The following is a 20,239-nucleotide window of genomic DNA, read 5'->3' on the forward strand; positions in this document are numbered from 1 at the left end:
CAAGCACACGTGGTCATGAATTGTTTCACTCACTATTTTCTCCAACCTCTGTCTGCTCAATACGTTTTGAAAAATGGCCTTAAAGTTGGGAACCTTTTGCAGGACATATTGTGGGTTTGGCAGCACAGGCTGCAGGGTTCTTTAAGAGCTCTTATCACTGCTTTTACTATGTGCTTCTTACAAGATTAACTAACTTTAGATCTAATTAGATGCACCAAACATGCAGCCTTGAATTATATGAATACAAATATGTTCCCCAGGAGGCCAGAGGAAATATTGGAAGATTGAATGAAAGCTTCCTTCTGTAATTTAATTATTTTTAATTTAAAATCAAATTCAACATCCCTGAGGGTGTTGAGATCTTAAAAAAGAAATTATATGCTCAATTGCTCTGCAGGCTTTCCTGTTTACAGGCTTTCCGACACATTCTGACCACAGTTCATCACTGCCTCATGCTCGTAATGTCAGAGCACAAACACACATCCCTGCACCAGAGCCGCACATAGCTTGAATTAAATTAGGTCTTAAAATCCAGGCATGGTGCTTGACATAGAGAGGATTTATTCAGTATAATAAGGCAACTGGATAACGATGCACAGCCGGGCTGCTGTCAGCAAGAGACCCTTGATGTTTAACATTTGGTTGAGCGTGACTACTTTTGACAAAGCTGGCACATTCTTAAACTGTGGGCAAGCAGTTGACTACGACGGTGTTTATCTCCACCAAATGGATTTACAATCATTAGTCATGAACGTGATTGCTTCTGTCTTGAGATTTGTTCTCTTCCCAGGCTCATTACATGGACGAGAGGTGTGCTCGGGGACGATGCATTAGCCGAAAGGGCAAGAAATTGAATCCAAGGCCTAACCACAACACTTGTTTCATGAGGCTCATATGGACGCTGACATACAGGGTGAATCTGTATGCATGGGTGGTGTAGCTGGAGTGAAGCTCTTGTTCCAGCTTCGCAAATGTGTTGCAATCTGGAGCTCGTAAATGCTGCAGACTTTATGTCCTGTAAGTTCATTGGCATTGCATAAATGGATGAGTAACATTGGTTTGAATAAATAAAAAACAATTAAAAAACTACACAAAGGTCTCAAATAAAGGTGTTACAGAAAGTGAATGCATTTGAATTATCAGCAGCCTTCTGGTGTGAAAAAGCACCAAAATAAGTAGCAAACACTGGCTCCATTTTCATTTTTTACTCATGATGCCTCTCTTTGTACTCTTCTTAATGTCACCCAGGGGACCACATGTGCAGCAGTTTGATGTCTTATTTACCTGAAGCAGCCCTAGTTAATTTGGGGATTTGTGTTTGTTTTGCTTATTAGTTATTTTCAAGGAGTAGATAACATCCCATAGTGCTTACTTGTACTCCTCACCCTGCAGCCTTATAAAAATGAGCTCAACTTATGTGATAACTGTCTCATTCTACATTTCAGATCTTATAAACGGTTGTATAGTCGTGATGGAATTTTAGTTTTTTTAGTGGGAGGAGGAACAGATTATTTAGAGTCTTTGGTGGATTCTTGTCAAATCAGCTGCACTACAGTCAAAAAGTGCATTCTCACCACACTGGGGCCACTCTTAAATTATTTGTGTAATGAAAAGTTTGAGCAGATCTGAAGCAAAGCCTGACGGAGGTTAAATTAATAACACCTCAAGTTAGATTGTCAGGTATGACATTAAAGGAAGAGTTTGATTTTTGGACTGTTGATGGGACAAAAGAAGCAATTTGAAGACACCTACTGGGAAACTGTGATGAGAACTTTTTAACTTTAACTCTTTTTTTTTTTTCATTTTATGGATTAAGCAATTAATCTTGAAAGAAATCAGCAGATGAATCAATAATGCAAGGCTAATGGTTAGTGGCAGTGCACCCTAAAGTCTGTTGACTCTTTTTAACCCTGAGGGCTGGCTGTTGTCCCTACTGGGACAAGCAAAGCCCCAGGTAGCTTTTGCACCTGGCAGGGCTGTCAACATCCCCCTGTAATGTCTTGCACTGGACTTTTTTTGTCCTGCCTCCTCATTTTGGCACAGTGACTGGATCGACCTTTCTTTCATCCTGAGGGCCATCCATTGCGCCTGGCAGAGCCAGTGATGCCCCCAGGTAGCCCTTGCGTCTGGCAGGGTTGTCGACTCCTCGTGCATGTGGCTGGACAGAAACCTTCACTATTTCATACCAAACAAAGCACAGGAGAACAACCCATGAAGCCTGATTTAACAGGGGACATCTGAAGCCACTGAAGGAATCAAACAAGGGAGATGCAGAAAAGTCAAATGTTGTACTTAAGTAAAAGTTCAGAGTAGAAATATCCTGTTTTGAGTAAAAGTCATGGATTTGAAATTTTACTTTATTATCAGCTTCAAAATGTACTTGAAGTGCCAAAAGTAATGTCTCATTAATGCACATTATTGTAATATAATTATCAGTGTCTTAATATGTCTCATAACTTAAACTTATCATAATGTCGCTGCTGGTAAAGGAGGTTTAACAGCCTTACAGTTAATCTGTTGAGTAGCTCATGAATTTACCCCAGCATCAACCAAAGTTTTATCCTCATCTATAATATTACATGATAATTTATATTGATTTTATTTTTTAATATTAAAATTATTAAAATATTATTAAGTCCACAAAGTACCTAGTAAATAAAGTTTTCAAATGTAGTGGAGTCAAAAGTAGAAACACTGAAGAAAGGCACATCGGCTTCAAGGCACATACTCTGTACCATACTCAGGTGAATGCACTTTCTTTAAACATGCTGTGAAGTCAGAAAATATTTGACTTGGATAATTCTTTCATACTCTGCTGAGGTCATCAAAGGCACCAGAGTTGAGATGTCCATTGGCAGCAGGCAGCAGAATGTAATCACATTAGCATTTGGGGTTAAATGTGCAGACAAACAAAACACTGACCAACTTAAAAAAACTATCCAAAATGAAAATGTTGACAACAACATTGAGGTATTAGTTATTTTGTTTAAGTTGTAATGTTTGTTTAAGGCTAAGCCCTCCACTGTCAAAAGTATGTGTATTTAAAAGTCATGGCCAGATGACACTGGGTGACATTTCATTCCTTTGCTCTCCAGATTCACTCAAATGTCACCCATGAGTACAATCCATATATTCTGAACCCACTGTGTGTTTAATACATCCCACTGGGATGTATTAAACACACAGCACTCAGATGGTCGCTGGCAAAGAAAGCAGGACAAAAACTATTTTACCGTGGAAAACATTTCTCCTATCTGCTAACAACAGCATGAAGACCGCGTCTGAAATACTGTGTCAAAGAAAAATTTGTATCTGTCTGATGTGTCACGAGACCAATCAGAGAAACACTTTTCAATTGTAACTATTTCAGTTTGTCATGAGCACTCATATGACTTACTGGAAATTGAGGCTTTTATTAAAGTAATTTTCTGGGCATATTACTTTGCAAAGGTGAAGATGAGAGAAGTATGACGTACATTGTGGGCTGTATTGTGGGAAGTTGCAAGACTGGTAATGGAAATTTTTATTAAAACCATATTTTTCATTGTTAAACGCTGTGTTTTCAAGATTAAGAACTTTGATTACCATTTCTCTTTTAATCTCCTCTTGATAGTGGAATTCAACTTAAAAATCATGATGACATTTTATTGTGTCACATCTGAATTCCACTGTGTACTCGCTTTGCACAAATATTCGTTTGGGGCTAAACTGACCTGACAGCACTCTTATTTTCTTGAATTACCTGACTAATCTCACTGTAAATGTTCTCTATACATATGACTCATGAAGTGAACCAAATTAAGTCATGTAGCACCTTCACTTTACCTGTCTTTTCATCTGAACTGATGACTGGATTTTATCCCAGCATACACAGGAGGCAGAATTTCCTTCCATTTGACTTGCATATTTTTGAGATATGTAAGAAAACAAATCAAACAAACCAAGCGGAATATGCCAAATCTACATGTGGTTCTTGCTGGCAAGAGACAACACTGAAGCTGCCTTGGGCTTTGAATATGACAGGAAGTTTAGCAAGCAAGTCTGTTGCTACAAGTAGGTGTTATCAAGGAAACTGTCTCAGCCCGTGTCATTCATACAAGGTTTTTGTATTACTGTGAGGGTGCACCTGTTGGCATCATTCCAATGGTCTAAATCTGGAGATCCACCAGTGTCCATTACTGCCTCTTGAAGATGTTGTTTGGTATTGATCGTAATACCAGATGGAAGCATCAGTTACATTTCCATCAGCATTTTGTGCAATTCATGTGAAACCTGGAAGCTGTTGTTATGATACAGAGTGTGATATTGGTCCCTTAATGATGTTTTTTTTCTTTCTAAAAAAAAAAAAAAAAAAAATGTTGTCAAACAATACATTTATCACTAAGTCTAAGCACAAAATTAGCCAGGAGATGTGACAACCCTGATGATTGTAAAATTTGAGGCAAACTTCCTGCAGCTGTATGTAAACTCATCATTATTCCCCCGGGCATTGTCTCATTAACCTGACAGATGTGTGAGCCACTGCTCATGTGATTAACTTTGCTCACACACCCTTCGTTCTCTCTAAGCTCCACCTGCAGCCATGCTGTCGCTTCCTGTTAGACAGAACCTATGAAAAAGCTAAAAGCACTCCTGCTCCTGCTTTTTTTGGTACAAAGGTTTTAATTACTGCAGCACACATGCATGTTCATTTTGCTCTTCTTCATAGTGCTGTGGATCAAAACTGGATCAAACTACACAGTAGACCCTGACCATCTATTTGATGACTGAGAATGGAGCTTAGATTTTTATCTTTCTCTCGGCAATTATTTTCCTTTCTGAGCTTTGAAGACAGAATTTAATGACATAATATTGTATAAAATACATAAAAAATACATAAAATACATACATATATAAAAAAACCCCTCCACTTCATTTGGATGTATCTGTCCATAGCTGTGTTTACTTTACTTTCTCTATGACTGTAGAGAAAGTATCCATGACTGTAGAAATGATAACAGTGTGAGTCTCTTCACATTATATAGCAAACCTATATTGTGGATGTCCCGACTGCATCCATGAGATAATAAGCTACATGTGTAATCACAGGCAGAGAGAGCAGATCAAATATTTATCCAGGGTTCATGTGAGCATGGTTTATTGTGTAAGAAGTGTCAATGAGGAATAGTTTGACATTTTGGGGAATACACTTGTTTTCTTGCTTAGAGTTAAATGAGGAGATTGATACCACCATCATGTTTGTACAGTAAATGTGAAGCTAAAGCAGCTCATTAGCTTAGCATGACAAAAAGCCTAAGAAACAGAGTAAAACAGCTTGCCTGTTTCCTCTTACAACACTCTTTTCCCAGCTGTATCCTTCGCCTAAACTAAATTGATTAATGGCCAGAGTGGTAGCATAGCTGAATGGTTGCTGTTACAGAAAAAAAAGTCCTCTCACTTTTTCTCAGTACCATTTAAGTGAATTCTGTCACACATATTAAAAACAAATCTGCAGCCAAGTGTGACACATCAAAGGGGAAATGGAAAGCAAACCCCCTTGTTAATGGTGGCAATTGTGGAAGCGGGGACTGTGGGATGTTGGGGGGACATAATGGCCCTGACAATCAACCAGCTGAGTGCCCGTCCTTTTTCCCTGCAGGGGGTGTTGGTAGAGACAGAGCACTGGAGCTTGCTGATGCTTCATGAGCTGACACAGAGTTAGGTCTGTGTCAGCTCTGAACAGACAGAAGATAAGAATTCAAGAGATGGGAATGCGAGGAACCAGAGTTTAGAGCAATTCCCTGGATTTCCTCTTTGACGTTGATAGATTGATGAGCCGGAGCTCAAAGCAGTCCACTGGATTGCCCTCTTGAGATTGATGGATATAAAAGATTTTTTTCCCTTATTTTTGATGTTGATACTCTCCTAAATGGGTACATCTTGGTAAGCCAGATAAAAGGCTGTGAAAGTGCATTTTGTCTCACACCATCCAATTTAAAGGCAACTTTTAAATGAATGATGTTAGTGATATCTTCTTTTGGTCAGAGCTCAAAAGGGGCTTTTGAGATCCACAGCTGGAGTGGCTGCTTTTTCTTACTGTCTCTTTTGCCAGGCAAAGTCAGCCTAATGCAATAACAAACAAATGTAATGCTCTACCTTGTTGGCATAAATATGAGACATGACAAAAATAATATCATAAAATGAAATATCAGTGTTTTGTCAAATGCATCAGTTTCTGAGTTGCTTTTGTACTCAAAAGAATACCGGATTTATCATTGTGACAACAAACTATAATTCTGGCCCTTCAAGTTGATGTAAATTACTTATTTCACTAAAGCATGTCACTGGACAGTTGCTAAAAATAAATCATTTTAGGAATGATCTGTTTGAGAGGGTGAGCAGGGGAGAACAGGGAGCTCACCTTTCTCTCATAGCTGCAGTGGTTAATCTCTTTCTTGTGGTTCATAGCTTCAGTGGCCCTCGGGGAGCTGGGATTTTTTACTACTGACATGCATTTTTCATCTTCACAGGGTCTCCAGCAGCACTCACCACACTCACCATAGAGAATTGCATTTTTTCCAAGCCCAATAATTGTCTGCAGTTTAGCTATTGTAGGCCACACACATGTGCAGATTTGCGCCAATAACTTCAGAAAAGCTTCAGAAAAGTGTTATTTTGCTTTCAGAATTACGTTGATGTAACCCTTTAGCTTAATGTCAACATCTCACAGGGCTTAGATGGTATAGCCTAAACACCGCCAACTCCATATTTTTTGTAATTGTGTTTCAGAGAGGGTTGCCCTCAAGCAGCAAAATCTGTTTTTATATCTAAAATACAATCGGACAATAAGAGACTTGAAAAATTGACAAAAAAAAAAAAAAATTAGATTACATTAATATCAAAAGACATTTTTTTCCAATTCACACAACATAGCTGAAAAGTGTGTCTGAAGCGAAGGACTGAGAAAAGTACTAATTAGAAAAATGTAAGACTGGCTTTGTATGCAGTTCTTGCGTAGTTGGCTGCTTTTTTTTCCCCCAATCCTGAAGATGACGTGAACTGCTTTCACTTGAGACAAAGTGCTAATCCCAATGGGTTGCCACACTAATAAGGTGAGGTCAGTGTAAGCTGGTAATCGACTTCTACAGCTGACTGCAGCAACCCTTTGGGCGTTTTACTGAAGGAACACACCAGCTATGAAGGCATAATTCAGTATTTTCTGAACTCTGTATGTGGAGTGTTGATGGTGTCAGTGATTCTGTCAAAATTATTGACTATAAACCTTCAAATTGATAAGATGAGACAAGTCAGATACCTAAATGAATCCACAATGGCTAATATTGTTAATTAGATAATTAAAATGGAGTTACAAAAAATAAATATAAAGTGAAAATCTTTTTATTCTCTCTTTCCTTGGTTTCCAACTGCCTCTTTTTTCCAAAAAATTGGCACACATTACATCATTGATAAAGTGTAAGTCACTCTGTTACTGCAACACTGGACAAACCACTCTAGCTTAAATATACTTAAAATGAGCTTCATATACTCATTCTTCAGCACTATGCAGTCAATGGATACTTTACATTAGCCTACATCTACTGGCTGGTGTAGTTTTACAACAAGTTAGCTTCAGCTGGATAGCCAGCTGAAAGTGCTGGTGCCAAGATTGTGTAGCCAACAGTATTTTCAGTTAAGCTAGCCACATGGTGCTATCGATTGATCCACATATGTTACAAACATACTGCATTAAAATCAATATTTAGGAATATTTAGGAGGTAAAAAATATAATTAGGCTAGTTAAAGTTGAATAATAAAACTAGTTTTAATTATCAATTAAAAAAAACAGTTTCTGCTTATAACTGAGTAGCAGCTATACAGAGCTTCATTTCTGTTTACTCTCCATTTAATTATTTAAGTAACAGTAGTCTTTTCTGACATATTAAGCTGTATGTCTAGAACAGTTAGCTTTTGGGCTTCACATATAAGTTGTGAGTTATGTCTAAAGTCAACCTACATGTGCTGAATGTCAGCATCCTCTCTTTGTGTGACTTGCCCTCTGAATGTGGCAGAGTTGACACATTAACCCTTTTGAGAATAACTGCAACAATCAATGTTTATTGTGCTGTCACTCTATGGCTCTGCATGCCACAGACTGTACACCATATGTATTGTGTTTGCCTGTAGTAGCGTATGTTGTGCAGAGAGCCCATTAGTTGTTGATTGTCAGTCACTGTGAAAAGGTCTGTCCCTTGCACAGGTGTGACATTTGTTTGGCTGCACAGACTTCCGCACAGACAGCGCAGACTGTTGTCAGATGCTCTTCGTTAAAGTGCCCAGAGACAAAAATACTCAAACATGACCTCGACTGACAATCAGCTGCTGAATCAATAGCCCACTTTTTTTGTGCGCGTGAGATGGATCACCTTGCTCTGTGAGCAATAGTTGCTGTAGGTACTTTTGTTATCCAGATCGAATGCACAAACTGTGTATTATTTCCTTGCTGTGAAGGAAATACATTCTGGGGAAAACAAAAAGGCTTCTTTGGGGACATCCGTGACTCTGAATCTTGACAGCTACATCACAGTCTTATCTGTCAGAGGAGTTTAGCCGACATGGTATCTTGAATTATATCTCATGGGGAGCAGAAAAGAGCTGAAAAACAGACCACAGATACCTGCTGTGCTGCCATCTTTTACAACAATCTTAGATGTAGTTTGTAAGCTGATTGGACTTTTGGATTCCTGTGATTGGAATCAAAAAAATAACTTGGATTTTGGCACATTGCAGAACAGTACAGGGATCAGTTGGATCAGTTGGTTGTAATATTGAGGCTGTGATAAGCAGTAATGAACGAGATGGAAAAGTGGGAACAATGAGAGATGATCCATGTGACAGTAGACAACTGCTGAGGGCTAAGATGAAGCTCATTTTCATCCTTTGGCATTGTACGTAGGATTTTTCATAAAATGACAATTTTTTTGTTTACACTGTCACACTTCCAGGATTTTGGAGAGCTTTTGTGTTCTATCATAAGAAATTAATAAAATTTCCTCTATTGTCATACCAGAGAGTCTGCTGCATGATATTTCACAAACTATCACAAAGTAAGGTTTTATGCTGTTCCAAAACAACCTACTTCAAATAAACAGCATGGACACATGATTCCAAAGAAGCAGGGAGTTTTGAGTACAATTGAATAAATTTAATTTTGAGAAATAAGAAGTAAGATAAAGAGAATTTTTCAACCTCAAATTATTAAGTTAATTATACTTACTACTCTACTTACAAAGCACAAATGTCATTTGGGATTGAAGGCAAACACACAGATATCGCCTTAAATCCTGTTCAGTGTTACATATACACATATGTCTGATCTGATTTACGTTCAGTGGGAAAGACACAAGCTATGAATCGTATACTATTATTACTAAGGACTATTAGGCATATGAACACCTTATCCTGTTTAGAGCTGCCTTTTGTGGTCTACATAAGTTCAGTTACAACAGAAATATTATGTTTATTCATAAATAATTATTTATAATCTGAATATGAAGAGGTATAATTAACAGCTAGTATCTGCGTTATGCACGAAAGCACTCTCACTGTTTGTATAAAGATGTTATTCAGAGAGATTTTTTTCAGCTTTCTCCGAGAGAGAGAAACATTCAAGTTCACACCTTGAACCCAAACTAATGAGTGTTGATTTTGTGGTTTTGAGTGAAACATTGCACTTCATGGGTTATCCAATCTTGTCACAAAAGTTTCAGACAAAGCTACACGTTACACACACAAGTTACACACATTATAAACCAGAGAAAGTCTTGCGCATTAAACCAGAGTTATATTTGTGGAGACGTTTTGTGTACCAGATGACTTCATCAGTAAAAAAAAACAAAAAACAAAAAACAACATAGTTAGCCCAATTCACTTACTACTTAGTTTATCCACCTCACAGCACAACACAACATGTCAAAACTCATCATCCCTCCAAACATAGCTCTAATGAGTTGGGGTGGTAGGCGGATGGAGCTTTTTGTGCCAAAGGGAACTGTGATCAGATATAGTAGTCCGTCTACAGTAGCAGACGTCTCTAAAATTGCAACTCTATACATCCTCACCTTCTGTCACCTTGCTCAGATCCCAACCTGCTGTCGCAAGGCAAACAACATGAAAACCATCAAAACATGTCAAGGACTCTGATTCTGCACACCATTTGATCACAAGTGCTACACTGGTGAAGAGGCCCTTTTTGGCTCAGGTAATTATAAACCCTCATTTTCTATTCTGGCTCATCAAGCAGCTGTCTAAACAGAGCTGAGTTCGCTCAGGTATCTGTCCCTGGCTGGTGGAAATGCTGTGTGTTAGACTTATTAACATGCACTGTTTTGCATCAATGAACATTTTTGGGTACTTGCCTAGATCCTGACCCACTTTGGTATCTTTGTGTTTCCAATATTTAGATCAAGCGATATCGAGGAAGATAAATGCTGCTTTCTGACAGGCTGTGCGGAGTGTATGTCATGGAGCAAATGAATTAAACAAAAGCCAAAATCATGGGTGGATGAAATAAGTCAGCAATACAATTGAGCAGATTCATGAAATCCCTTTCCATCCAAAAAGGGAAGCGAAGGATGATTTTTTGCATCTGCCTCGTTAGCCCTGCTTGCCGCTCAAGTCGAACAGGAAGCCTCGATGTGCCTCGATGTGTTGTTTCGTAAATAAGATACAAACAAACAAATTCATAAAGAAGACATTCACAAACATTTATTTGAACAGTGGGATGCTTCTGTTGCCTCTGTCAGTCACAAGAGTTAATCATTGCGTACCATATGCAGAGCTGCAGACAGCACCGTTCATTATGACAGCCCCTCAGAAAATGACACAAGGTGTGAGCTGTGACTGGCTGCCGATGTGTATTCCAGGACCAGTTGAGGGTTAGGCTCATAAAGTAGCTGTGACAGTTGGCCAGAACGCCAGCAGTAGTCTCGACTTGCTTAATGAACTAACATGTTCATGTTGGCAGCACTAAGTGAACCATTTATTAGTGAGCTGGGAACAGACACAGGCTGCACTCGGGTTGGTAATGACAGCAGGCGCCAGATGACAACACGACTAAAATAAGGTGCGGTTGAGATTTTCTGATACTTTTCCAATGTTTAGTGCTTTTACTTCAGGCCAACATAACAGAACATGAGAAAACTGAACACAAGTGACATAGTGCTAAAAACACATTTCTAGCACCAGAAGCATAGATTTTGGTTACAACAAAAATGTTCCAATCTATATAGATTTTTACAAAAAATTTAGATGCTTTGGCGCAAGTTTAAAGTTTGTTGTCCACCTGGCATGTGACGTCTTGTCTTCATAACAAAACCTGCAAGACAAAAAAAAGAGAAACGTTGTACAACATTGTATACAGAGGAAGAACAGCAAAATAAAAGCAAATAAAGACAAAAAACAGCTCAACATGAAGTGTGTGTGTACGGTAAATATGAAGCCTCATCTTAGCATAAACTGGAAACATCTGGCTTAGTTCTGTCCTAGGGCAAAAGAAATCTGCCCTCTTCTAACTCAGGTTCACTATTAAACCCATCTTGTTTGTTCATCGCCTAAAAAAAATTAAAAGGATACAAATGGCAATTTGTGGCTTTACAGTATGGATTATTCACTAAAGCTAACTGTCTAGCCTGTCTAGACTGTCTAGTATTGATCTTGTCACCTAACAATAGCAAAAAGCATATTTACAGAAATATTCAACTGTTACTTTTAGTTCCTCTAATAACTAACTATTCATGTGAAATGCATGTCGTCTGAATTGATTCTGAGGATGTACGACAAATGACATTGTGTCCTTGGTGTGCAGTGGTTTATGCAGCAAGCCTCTGAGCCCTCATTCTGACATTTTGGCTGGGTGTGCATCAAATTCAGTACGGTAATTCCCCTCGATCCACTGGCTGTCTCTTTATGAATCCCCAAGTTATAATCTGTCAACACACATCTGACATTCAGGGTGATGTTCTGTATGGAGATGCAGCTTTTAGCTACAGACAATGAGCTCGTCCTTGAGATGGAGATGGAAGGAGATAGACCTCTTCACTCTCACCTCAACCTTTTCAAATGAGCTGTTATTGTCTTGTTAAGAACAAATAGGTGCAATCATTTGAGAAAATAAAGCACTAAGCATGAGAGTTGGCACAAAAGAGCGTGCAGCCATCATTTATTTGTTCACACAGCCTTTGAGTGAATTAGCAAGTACAGGGTGTTGCATATCTGAGGACGTCTCTCTCTCTCTCTCTCTCTCTCAGCCAGCCTGAACCCATAAGCAGATGGTGTTGTTATGTGACTGCAGAATGTGTTGGTATCAACCAGAGTTATGTAACCTCTATATGTTTTGTCTATGTGTCTATATATTATAAATATATTTCTACTTTTCTTGATACTATAGGTGTAAGGTTCAGCACATCACTTAGAGGAGGATTGATTCTACATTTGGGTGAAAATTTAGAGCTATTATAAAATTCTCTTGCTGAGGAGTTTGTTGAGAGCATAGGCACTGCTCTGATGTCTGTTTCCCCCTTTTCCAGTGTTTGTGCTGAGTTAAGCCAACTGGCTGCTGGCTGTAGCTTCACACTTGCTGTGGAGATGATCTCCTCATCTAACCTTTTGCAAAAAAAGTGAGTGAGATTATTTCTTGAAAAAGTCAAACTATTCCTTTTAGAGTTCTGTTTGTTACAGCCTTTTGACCAGTGTTACCTAAAATCAGCCTAACACTGTTATGTGTGTGTTGTCACCTCCTTTACTGTAGAATAAGCAAGTTCTGCTGGTAAAAAGAGTCCAATGAATCCACTGAAATGATATTCTTTGAATAGCTTTTACACAGTGCAACTCTAACCCTAAAGTCAATAGCACTTATAAATGAGGGTCTTAAGGCATGTCGCCCATACTTGTTGTAACAAGAATCCATTATTGAAGATTTAACTATGCAGAATTATTTTCAGTTTCATCCTACGTGAAACAGATTTGTTTGAAGTGGGATGTGAAAAATAACCAGCTAGCACAGACATTAAGACATGCAGATGTTCCAAAAGAAGAAAATGATTTCTTTTTTTCTTTTTTAATAAAAAAACTTTTTGAAGTCTTAATATTTATTTGTCTTTGCTGGACTGGACAATACGTGTTTGCTCTTAAATAGACTATGTTCCCAGAACAGTAATATTCTGGCAGAAAAGAAAAGAAAGATTAGAACAGTGTTTACAGCTGATACACACAATCACTTCCTTACCTGTGAGTCATTTGTTAGTCTTTGCCTTCATGTTTTGAGTTCCATCGTCTTTCCGCTCCAAGTTTAAACTTATCTCTGTGTGCAGTAAATAAAATGTGAACAGAATTTATCTCTATTTTTCACAGGAACAGATGCAAAGGCAGTTTAACTAAATGGACTAATGTGTTGTCTATTAACGTTCCTGTGGCTGCATAAACAATGTTGCCAAAGGTGATAAACTTGGCAAACCAACAAAACAAACAGCTGCCTGTTTTTTTCTTTATTATACCCAAGGGTGCAGCCCACCACTGCCTAATGGACGAAAATCCATATGGATGTGAAGTTTTTAAGCACCTAAGACTCAATTCTTTGTCCAAAACAAGAAAATGCACAATAGGCAATTACTTCTTTATTAAAATCCATTTTGTAATCTGAATGTTTTTTTTTTTATCAGCATTCACTTTAAGAAATGCATCAACATCCAAAACAGGCTTTGGGATTTCAGCTCTTGGCTGGTTTCAAGCTGGCGGCAGGCTTGTTATGAAAATGAATCTGAGGGTGCTTCTGGCAAAGGCTGCATGAACATCACTGGCATACACAGAGTTTCCAGCAACAGCTATCACTCCCAACTCATAGGTGCAGATAAAAATTAAAGTCACAGAGCAAACTTAGGATGAGTTGAGTTTACCAACTTTAAGTATTGAAAATTGGGATTTTATATTTAAAGTTATTCATAGTTAGTTGATTACAGCTCATAAATTATCATCATTGGCTATTCTGGGCAGTTTCACAACATCTCTACTCATAACAATACTGGACTTGGATTTAATCATCCATGAATACCATGTATCCCTCCAATCATCTGTAAGTCTGAGCTGCTTTACTGCCTTGTTCTCTGAAATGTTGTTTTTTCATATTTACTTAATAAATAACACATTGCTGTTGCTCATTGCTGATTTATAACGTATCCTGAGAAAACTGCCTTGAAAAATGTACTGTATGACAACGTGATGTATGCATGAGAGTGAAGACATCTTGTTAATTTTGCGTCCAGCTGACACAGCAATCCTTCATGCAACCTCAACAACTAATCTTTCTAACTGAGTACTAAGGAAAAACATCGACAGCTTTATATGCCTCATGGAGACCAACTTGAAATACGTACAAAGCTCTACTTTCCTGACTGATGACAGGCACGAACATGTCTGATGGTAGAGTACAAACTTCAGTCCACTGGGAGCAGATTCCTGTGCCTGCTGCTCTGGAAAGAAACACAAATACAAATAGAAAATGCCATTTTGCAAAAAACAAAAAAAAAAGAAAAAAAGGCAAGTAAAGCATGAGTCATGTTGCAGGACCGCAGAGTTAGACTACATAGCAATGAGACTGTCTAGTAATTGCACAATACAACAGAACAGCACTGCAGCACAGTATGATTTCAGCAGCAATGTATAGCTGTTATTTTGATAACCATATGTGAGATAAAGCAGAAGCAAATACCCTTTTTATATATGTACTCCATATTTTTCAGGTAACTGGCCCATTATTATATGATTAAAAGACCAATGGAGATAAATGGACACCATCCCAGTCTCAGTGCAGCATTTGTTTCATAAACTTTTGATGAAAGGTTTTTCATTACCTCTACAGTCCTCTTGTTCTAGCCAAAAGCAGAGTGTTCCTCTCAAATTTGTTCATTAATTAAATTGATGTTTTCTTTTGTAGAAAGCGATCTCTCTTGGTTAACATGCTCAAAATAACTTCAAAGCACACACAGTTCCTCTTGCCTTAGCCTAACAGATGCTTGCAACTGACTATTGACCAACTCTTTGTTCTTGATTAAATATTTCTTGTCGCTGAATTAAGTATTAACTACTGTAAATCCTGCTGCAACTGAAGTCCTAATCTCTGCATTTCTAAGTACTCTTGACTTGACTAATTTTATTTTGTTGAACACGGATCAGATGGTATTTGAGTTTATGGCCCATTGAGATTCAAATCAAAATCAACAAATTTGCTGTGTTGCAGTTTAAAAAAGAAAGAATTTTAGGGCAGATAATGGTGTGCATGATACAAATGAAAAAATCAAAACTTACTGCAGCTCTAAGGTAAAAGTAATTCTATTGCACCAAACAACTATTGATGCTATTTTTTGCACTTCTGGCTCAGCTTTGTTCATAAATCTTGAGACGCATTATCAGTACGAGTGTGCAATTAAGGTGTTATGCCTTTGAATACATTTCCAAAAAGAATTGGAAAAATGTGGAAAAAAACCCAGCATGAATTATGAACAGGTCAGCAGGTATCTGTCTATAGGGATTAAATATAGCTCTATTTGCACAGCTACAAAACACAGACTGGAGTGAAAAATACACACAAATAGGATTTATTACAGACACAGCAAAGAGGAAAGTTGGAAATAATGGGTGTAGAGGGAATAAACAAAAGTGCCTTTGTTTGGCATGTAATAATAGGTAGATACAGTAAATATTAGAATAGAATATAGAATAGAATTTATTGCATTTACTAAAAATTTCCTAATTTACTAAACAAAGCACTACATACCTACAGGTCCAACTCACTGATACACTGTTCCACTGATCCCGTGATTAATTACCTCTAATAACTTTGCACTTTCAGTAAGATTTTGTTTCCTTCCATTTTATAAATTGCATGCCTATGTTTTGCTGCATTTTTAATGAGATGTTAGAGCAGTAAAAACTGTAACGCTTGCAGTTGATATAAATGAGATTTAATGGTGGATTCATGAGAATGTGCGGCGAGATGGAAATTATATTTTAATCCTTTAACAGTGTGCACACAGTGGGCCACAAGAAAGTATTACTCTCAATCACAAAACACAAATGAATAAGTTTGGCTGTAAACTGACTTAGCATTAAGACCAGCACTCGCTCATTAACACAGGGGAAGTTTTAAAGTGTTAGTTAAAGTCAGAAATTAAAGTCTTTGCTAATTTATTGGAAAATGAAATCAACCAATTAGACCAAATAAGCTAAACCTGCTGATTTTCTTAATTATGTCTCATTTGAATGTTAAAAGTGAAAGTGAAAGTAATCAGTAGTGACCACTGTTGAATACAAATACTACCATTTGCATACAAGCACACATGTCTATATGTCTGAATATATCAGCTCACCTGTTACCTCCCTTTCTGCTTTGACCACAACACACAATAGGGTGTGTCTTTACCTATTGGCAAAAACAAAACATTATGATAAGGAACATGTCAATTCTGTGTATCAACAATAATAAAAAAATATATATATATATATATATATATATGTTGACTGCATGCAGTGTAATATAATGTAAATAGCACAGAACAGTCATTACATTTCATCACTGTGAAAAAAGTAAACCAGTTATAAATATCAGGAAACTTTATGAGGAGTTTCGGACAAACTTTTGGAATTTGTTAATATCACTGATGAGATGGTTAGTTTTCCGCACATTATTTTAGTGTCTTTTAATAAAACGGATTATTTCTTTTATCACAGTTTAGCTGGATTCCTTATGGACTATTTAGTTAGAGATATGAAGGGATTTTTAACGCAACAGGTATTTATTTGGCGTTAAAAAAGGGCAGGTTTACTTTTTTTTAAGTGCAAGTTAGCATTTGATGATTAAATTAGTATTATTACTATTATTACGGTTACCTGCTTAGTGTTTAGTCTTCCTTTCAGTCCCGTGATCTACACTCTTAACGAGAGCCAGGCTGCGGGTGTACTAATCACAAAAGAGAATTCAAATTGCTAAATGGACGTCAGGTTTGACGTTTAAAGCACGGAAAATTACAGTGCATATACAGCTTCCTCAGGTTAAATGACAGAAATGCAGAAAGAGGTTAGTAAAGACATTGATGAGACGCAGATAAAAGACACTGCAGTGTGATGTTGTTTCATTCAACAATAACATACTACCTACATTCTGTATGGTCCAATGTGTTCTTTACGAGCCAGCTTCAAACGCTGAGCGTGTCTAAGGCATTATTATGATAATATATGAGGACTTCTTACCTCTTTTAACTCCATATCATTCTCAGAGTCAATCAGTGTCTGTTTAATGATGTAAAACTTCAGAGGATGGATTAAGAAAAGAAATGTATTAGATTCTAAATAAGAAAGTGATCAAATACTCATGGACGATTGGACAGGAGTATAAATTATTTAACAAAAGTGTCATTTGGAGACCGGTTGGTGGGCTGTATTTATGAAGCGAGTTAGCTAGCTTAACAAGCTGCAGAAAAAATACCAATTTATAGCTCCATAGCCACCTATTTAGAGTCTTACACACCGTGCTGAGGTTTATGTTGTTTTTATTAAATGCTTTATGTACAAATACAGATTACACACAAAACAAAGCACGCATTATAAATTACACACTGTATATTGCTGATTGCTTTCAACTCCCTCCCCCCCAACCCCCCAAAAAGGATTACGATGTCACATCTTGTATCACAATATAACTTAGGCTAACTTTAGTCTGTTTTATTAACTCAACTTTAATCGTGAAGTCATCAGAGTTTCAGACAGCAATCAATTATGGTGAAACTAGATTGAGAAACTGGACTGAGTTAGAGTTTGGAACATTTAAACATTTTCATAAGAAATGTCATGGTAATTTATCGCTTTACATTCAGGTCTTCAATTCTGGAAAAGCTTTGGTTTCCATCTGTTGCCTTTAACGCAATTTATCAGATCAGTTGTGATCACTTGTGTTTAGAGCAGAGCGTTTCTCTGTTACTATAAGACTGATTTTTGCAAGTCATGCAACAATTTGAATCAAGCAGGAAGTGAAACTTCTGCAGACCACTGATTGTAGAGCCTTCGAGAGATAAATTAAATTTCAGCAAGATATTAGTCTGTAAATCCAGTTAAACCTGACTAGACCCACTGCTAGTCCAATCAGTAACCTGTGGAGGAAGGTGATTGATGTTCTGAGAAGATTATTCTAAAGTAGAAGCGCAGCATCACATTGCTCTGCAGCTCCGACAGGTCCTCACTCAGTCAGCTTGCCAAGTAATTTTGTTACCCACAGTGAGCTGGGTTTGTCTGCCGTTTTCGTATACTGTAAAAAAATTGGATAAACTGTCAATATATTAAAATCTAGAAGGAAGTAGCTGCTCCCACAGAAACACTATCTATAGGGCATTTGTGGAAGTCTATGGACAGCTAAAATGAGAGAAAATTAGACTTCTGCTTGTCTTATGTCTCTTTTAGAAGTGTCTGTGGAAGACCGCTGACATGGGATGTCTCACAACACCCTGACTAAAAGACTAGCATGTCAGAATTGTTTTGTTTTCTCTCTGATAGATTGACAACTCTGACAGTGTGTTCTGTGATGCTGACCCAGAGGAGCACAGAGTAGTATACACAAAACAAAGCAAAAGAGAAGTGATGTTGTAGGTGCTGTCAGGTGGAACTGTGAAGGCACCTATGCACTTCAACCAAGTTGTGAATGGCAATACAACTATGATTGGTCAGGGTCCAACAGATAGAAATAATGACTCTTTGATCGCCCAACCTGGCACAGTGAACATCTTGAAAGACAAAATCACAATGCCAGTGAACCTTGATAATTGCTGCATTAAAGGCAATAAATGGAAAACAATTTGTCAAAATGTGAATTGTAACTGTAAAAACAATCTGCAGTTTAAAGTAAAAAATCTGAAATAACTTCCATTTGTTGGGGTATAGCCGTGGTATGAAAGGCATTTAAACAGCCTTCTTTAAAGTCAGCCTCCCTGTACATGGGTGGATAAGTTGCTCATTTCATTTAAAAAAAAAAAAAAAAAGTCTGTTCTTTGTGAGCAAAAAAATCTCAATTCTGCAATAAAGTTTGTGTATTGATGTGCTTTATGGGATTATTCTTTATTTCGTTTTCTGAAGGAGACAAAAAAAGCAAATGTTACAACATTTTATGAGGAATTTAAAAAATATATAAATAGTTTGAAATTGGAGGTCACATATCTGGAGCAACTTCAGTATCTACCATATGGATGTTTTCTGTAGCCCCCTCTTGTCAGCCGTAAAACTGGGGCTTTGAGACTGGGACGGGTAGTGGCCCACTCCTCCTCTGCAAAACACAGTTAAAAACATGTTGTAGAAAGCCGCTGTATTCATTCTGCTGAGAAAGTTCATGTGCTTGCTCAGGTATACTATCCACTCACAATCCATTTAACAAAAGCGAGCAAATTCGATCCCAGGTGCTATAGAGGCTTCTCTCCACAGAAAATTAATTTCATCTGCTCTCTGCCCTCTGTTGGACCAATGCTGAAATCTGACTGTCAGCAGCTCCTTCCTTTCAGAGCCAAATCACATAAAGATGGCCACTGCTGCTGCATGGCACATTGCACTGCTTCCAAATAAGAAAGTGTTTATGGAGCAGAAAATCAAATCATTGGCCCCTTGGTTTTGGTTTGGTCCGACCTCAACACCCCAGTGCACAATTCATTGCGCTGAAAATGAATGTGCCTGCAAACCCACTGTGGCAACCAGCTTGTCGCTGCTGTCATGGCACAACCCTGTAACTCCGCTCTTGGTGATTTTAACATTTTTCACAAATTGAAAATGTGCATGTTTTAGGAAAAGTGAGGACTATTGCTCATAAAACCTCCTAAAAAGGAATAATAATAATAAAAAAAGCAAACAGTTGTTGTTTTGGAGATACAAGACGTTTTAACAAGAACGGTGTTGTGCGCACAGTGGAGGCCGCTCAGCCGATACCAACAGCTTTTCTGGAATAAGCCAATGGCGGCACATATCCAAAAGACAAAACACTCCACCTTTTCACCGGGCATCGGTTAGTCCCCTGAGCTTCCACTGGCACATTTACTGTTTTAGTCAAATGCAGGTTGTAGCCAGGAAGGTAGGAGGGTTGAAGCATGCAGGAGCGGCTCCCTGGGTGATTAGAAGTGGGCTGGAAACACCTTTGTTTCTCTGCTGTGAAACATCTTTTAAATATTGATGAAACAGCAG

The 20,239-nt window shown here is 37.9% G+C and overlaps 1 protein-coding gene and 1 long non-coding RNA gene across 2 annotated transcripts in view; both read right to left on the reverse strand.

Annotated features, from left to right (window-relative positions):
• Positions 1 to 10,741: 10,741 nt before the first annotated feature.
• LOC124066076 lies at positions 10,742 to 16,436 on the reverse strand. Its single transcript, XR_006844538.1, has 4 exons — positions 16,399 to 16,436; positions 14,407 to 14,497; positions 13,263 to 13,337; positions 10,742 to 11,354 (listed from the first exon to the last, which is right to left on the reverse strand). It is a non-coding gene; the product is annotated as an uncharacterized LOC124066076 (long non-coding RNA).
• A 2,806-nt stretch (positions 16,437 to 19,242) lies between these two features.
• Positions 19,243 to 20,239, reverse strand: part of khdrbs2 (KH domain containing, RNA binding, signal transduction associated 2) — a 51,773-nt gene continuing 50,776 nt past the window's right edge. Inside the window, exon 10 of the mRNA XM_046402113.1 lies at positions 19,243 to 19,337. Within this exon, the coding sequence (XP_046258069.1) occupies positions 19,243 to 19,337 (95 nt within the window). The remainder of the gene's footprint in view (positions 19,338 to 20,239) is intronic.

The sequence above is a fragment of the Scatophagus argus genome, chromosome 10, assembly GCF_020382885.2.
Source record: "Scatophagus argus isolate fScaArg1 chromosome 10, fScaArg1.pri, whole genome shotgun sequence".
In the NCBI taxonomy this organism is placed as follows: domain Eukaryota; kingdom Metazoa; phylum Chordata; class Actinopteri; family Scatophagidae; genus Scatophagus; species Scatophagus argus.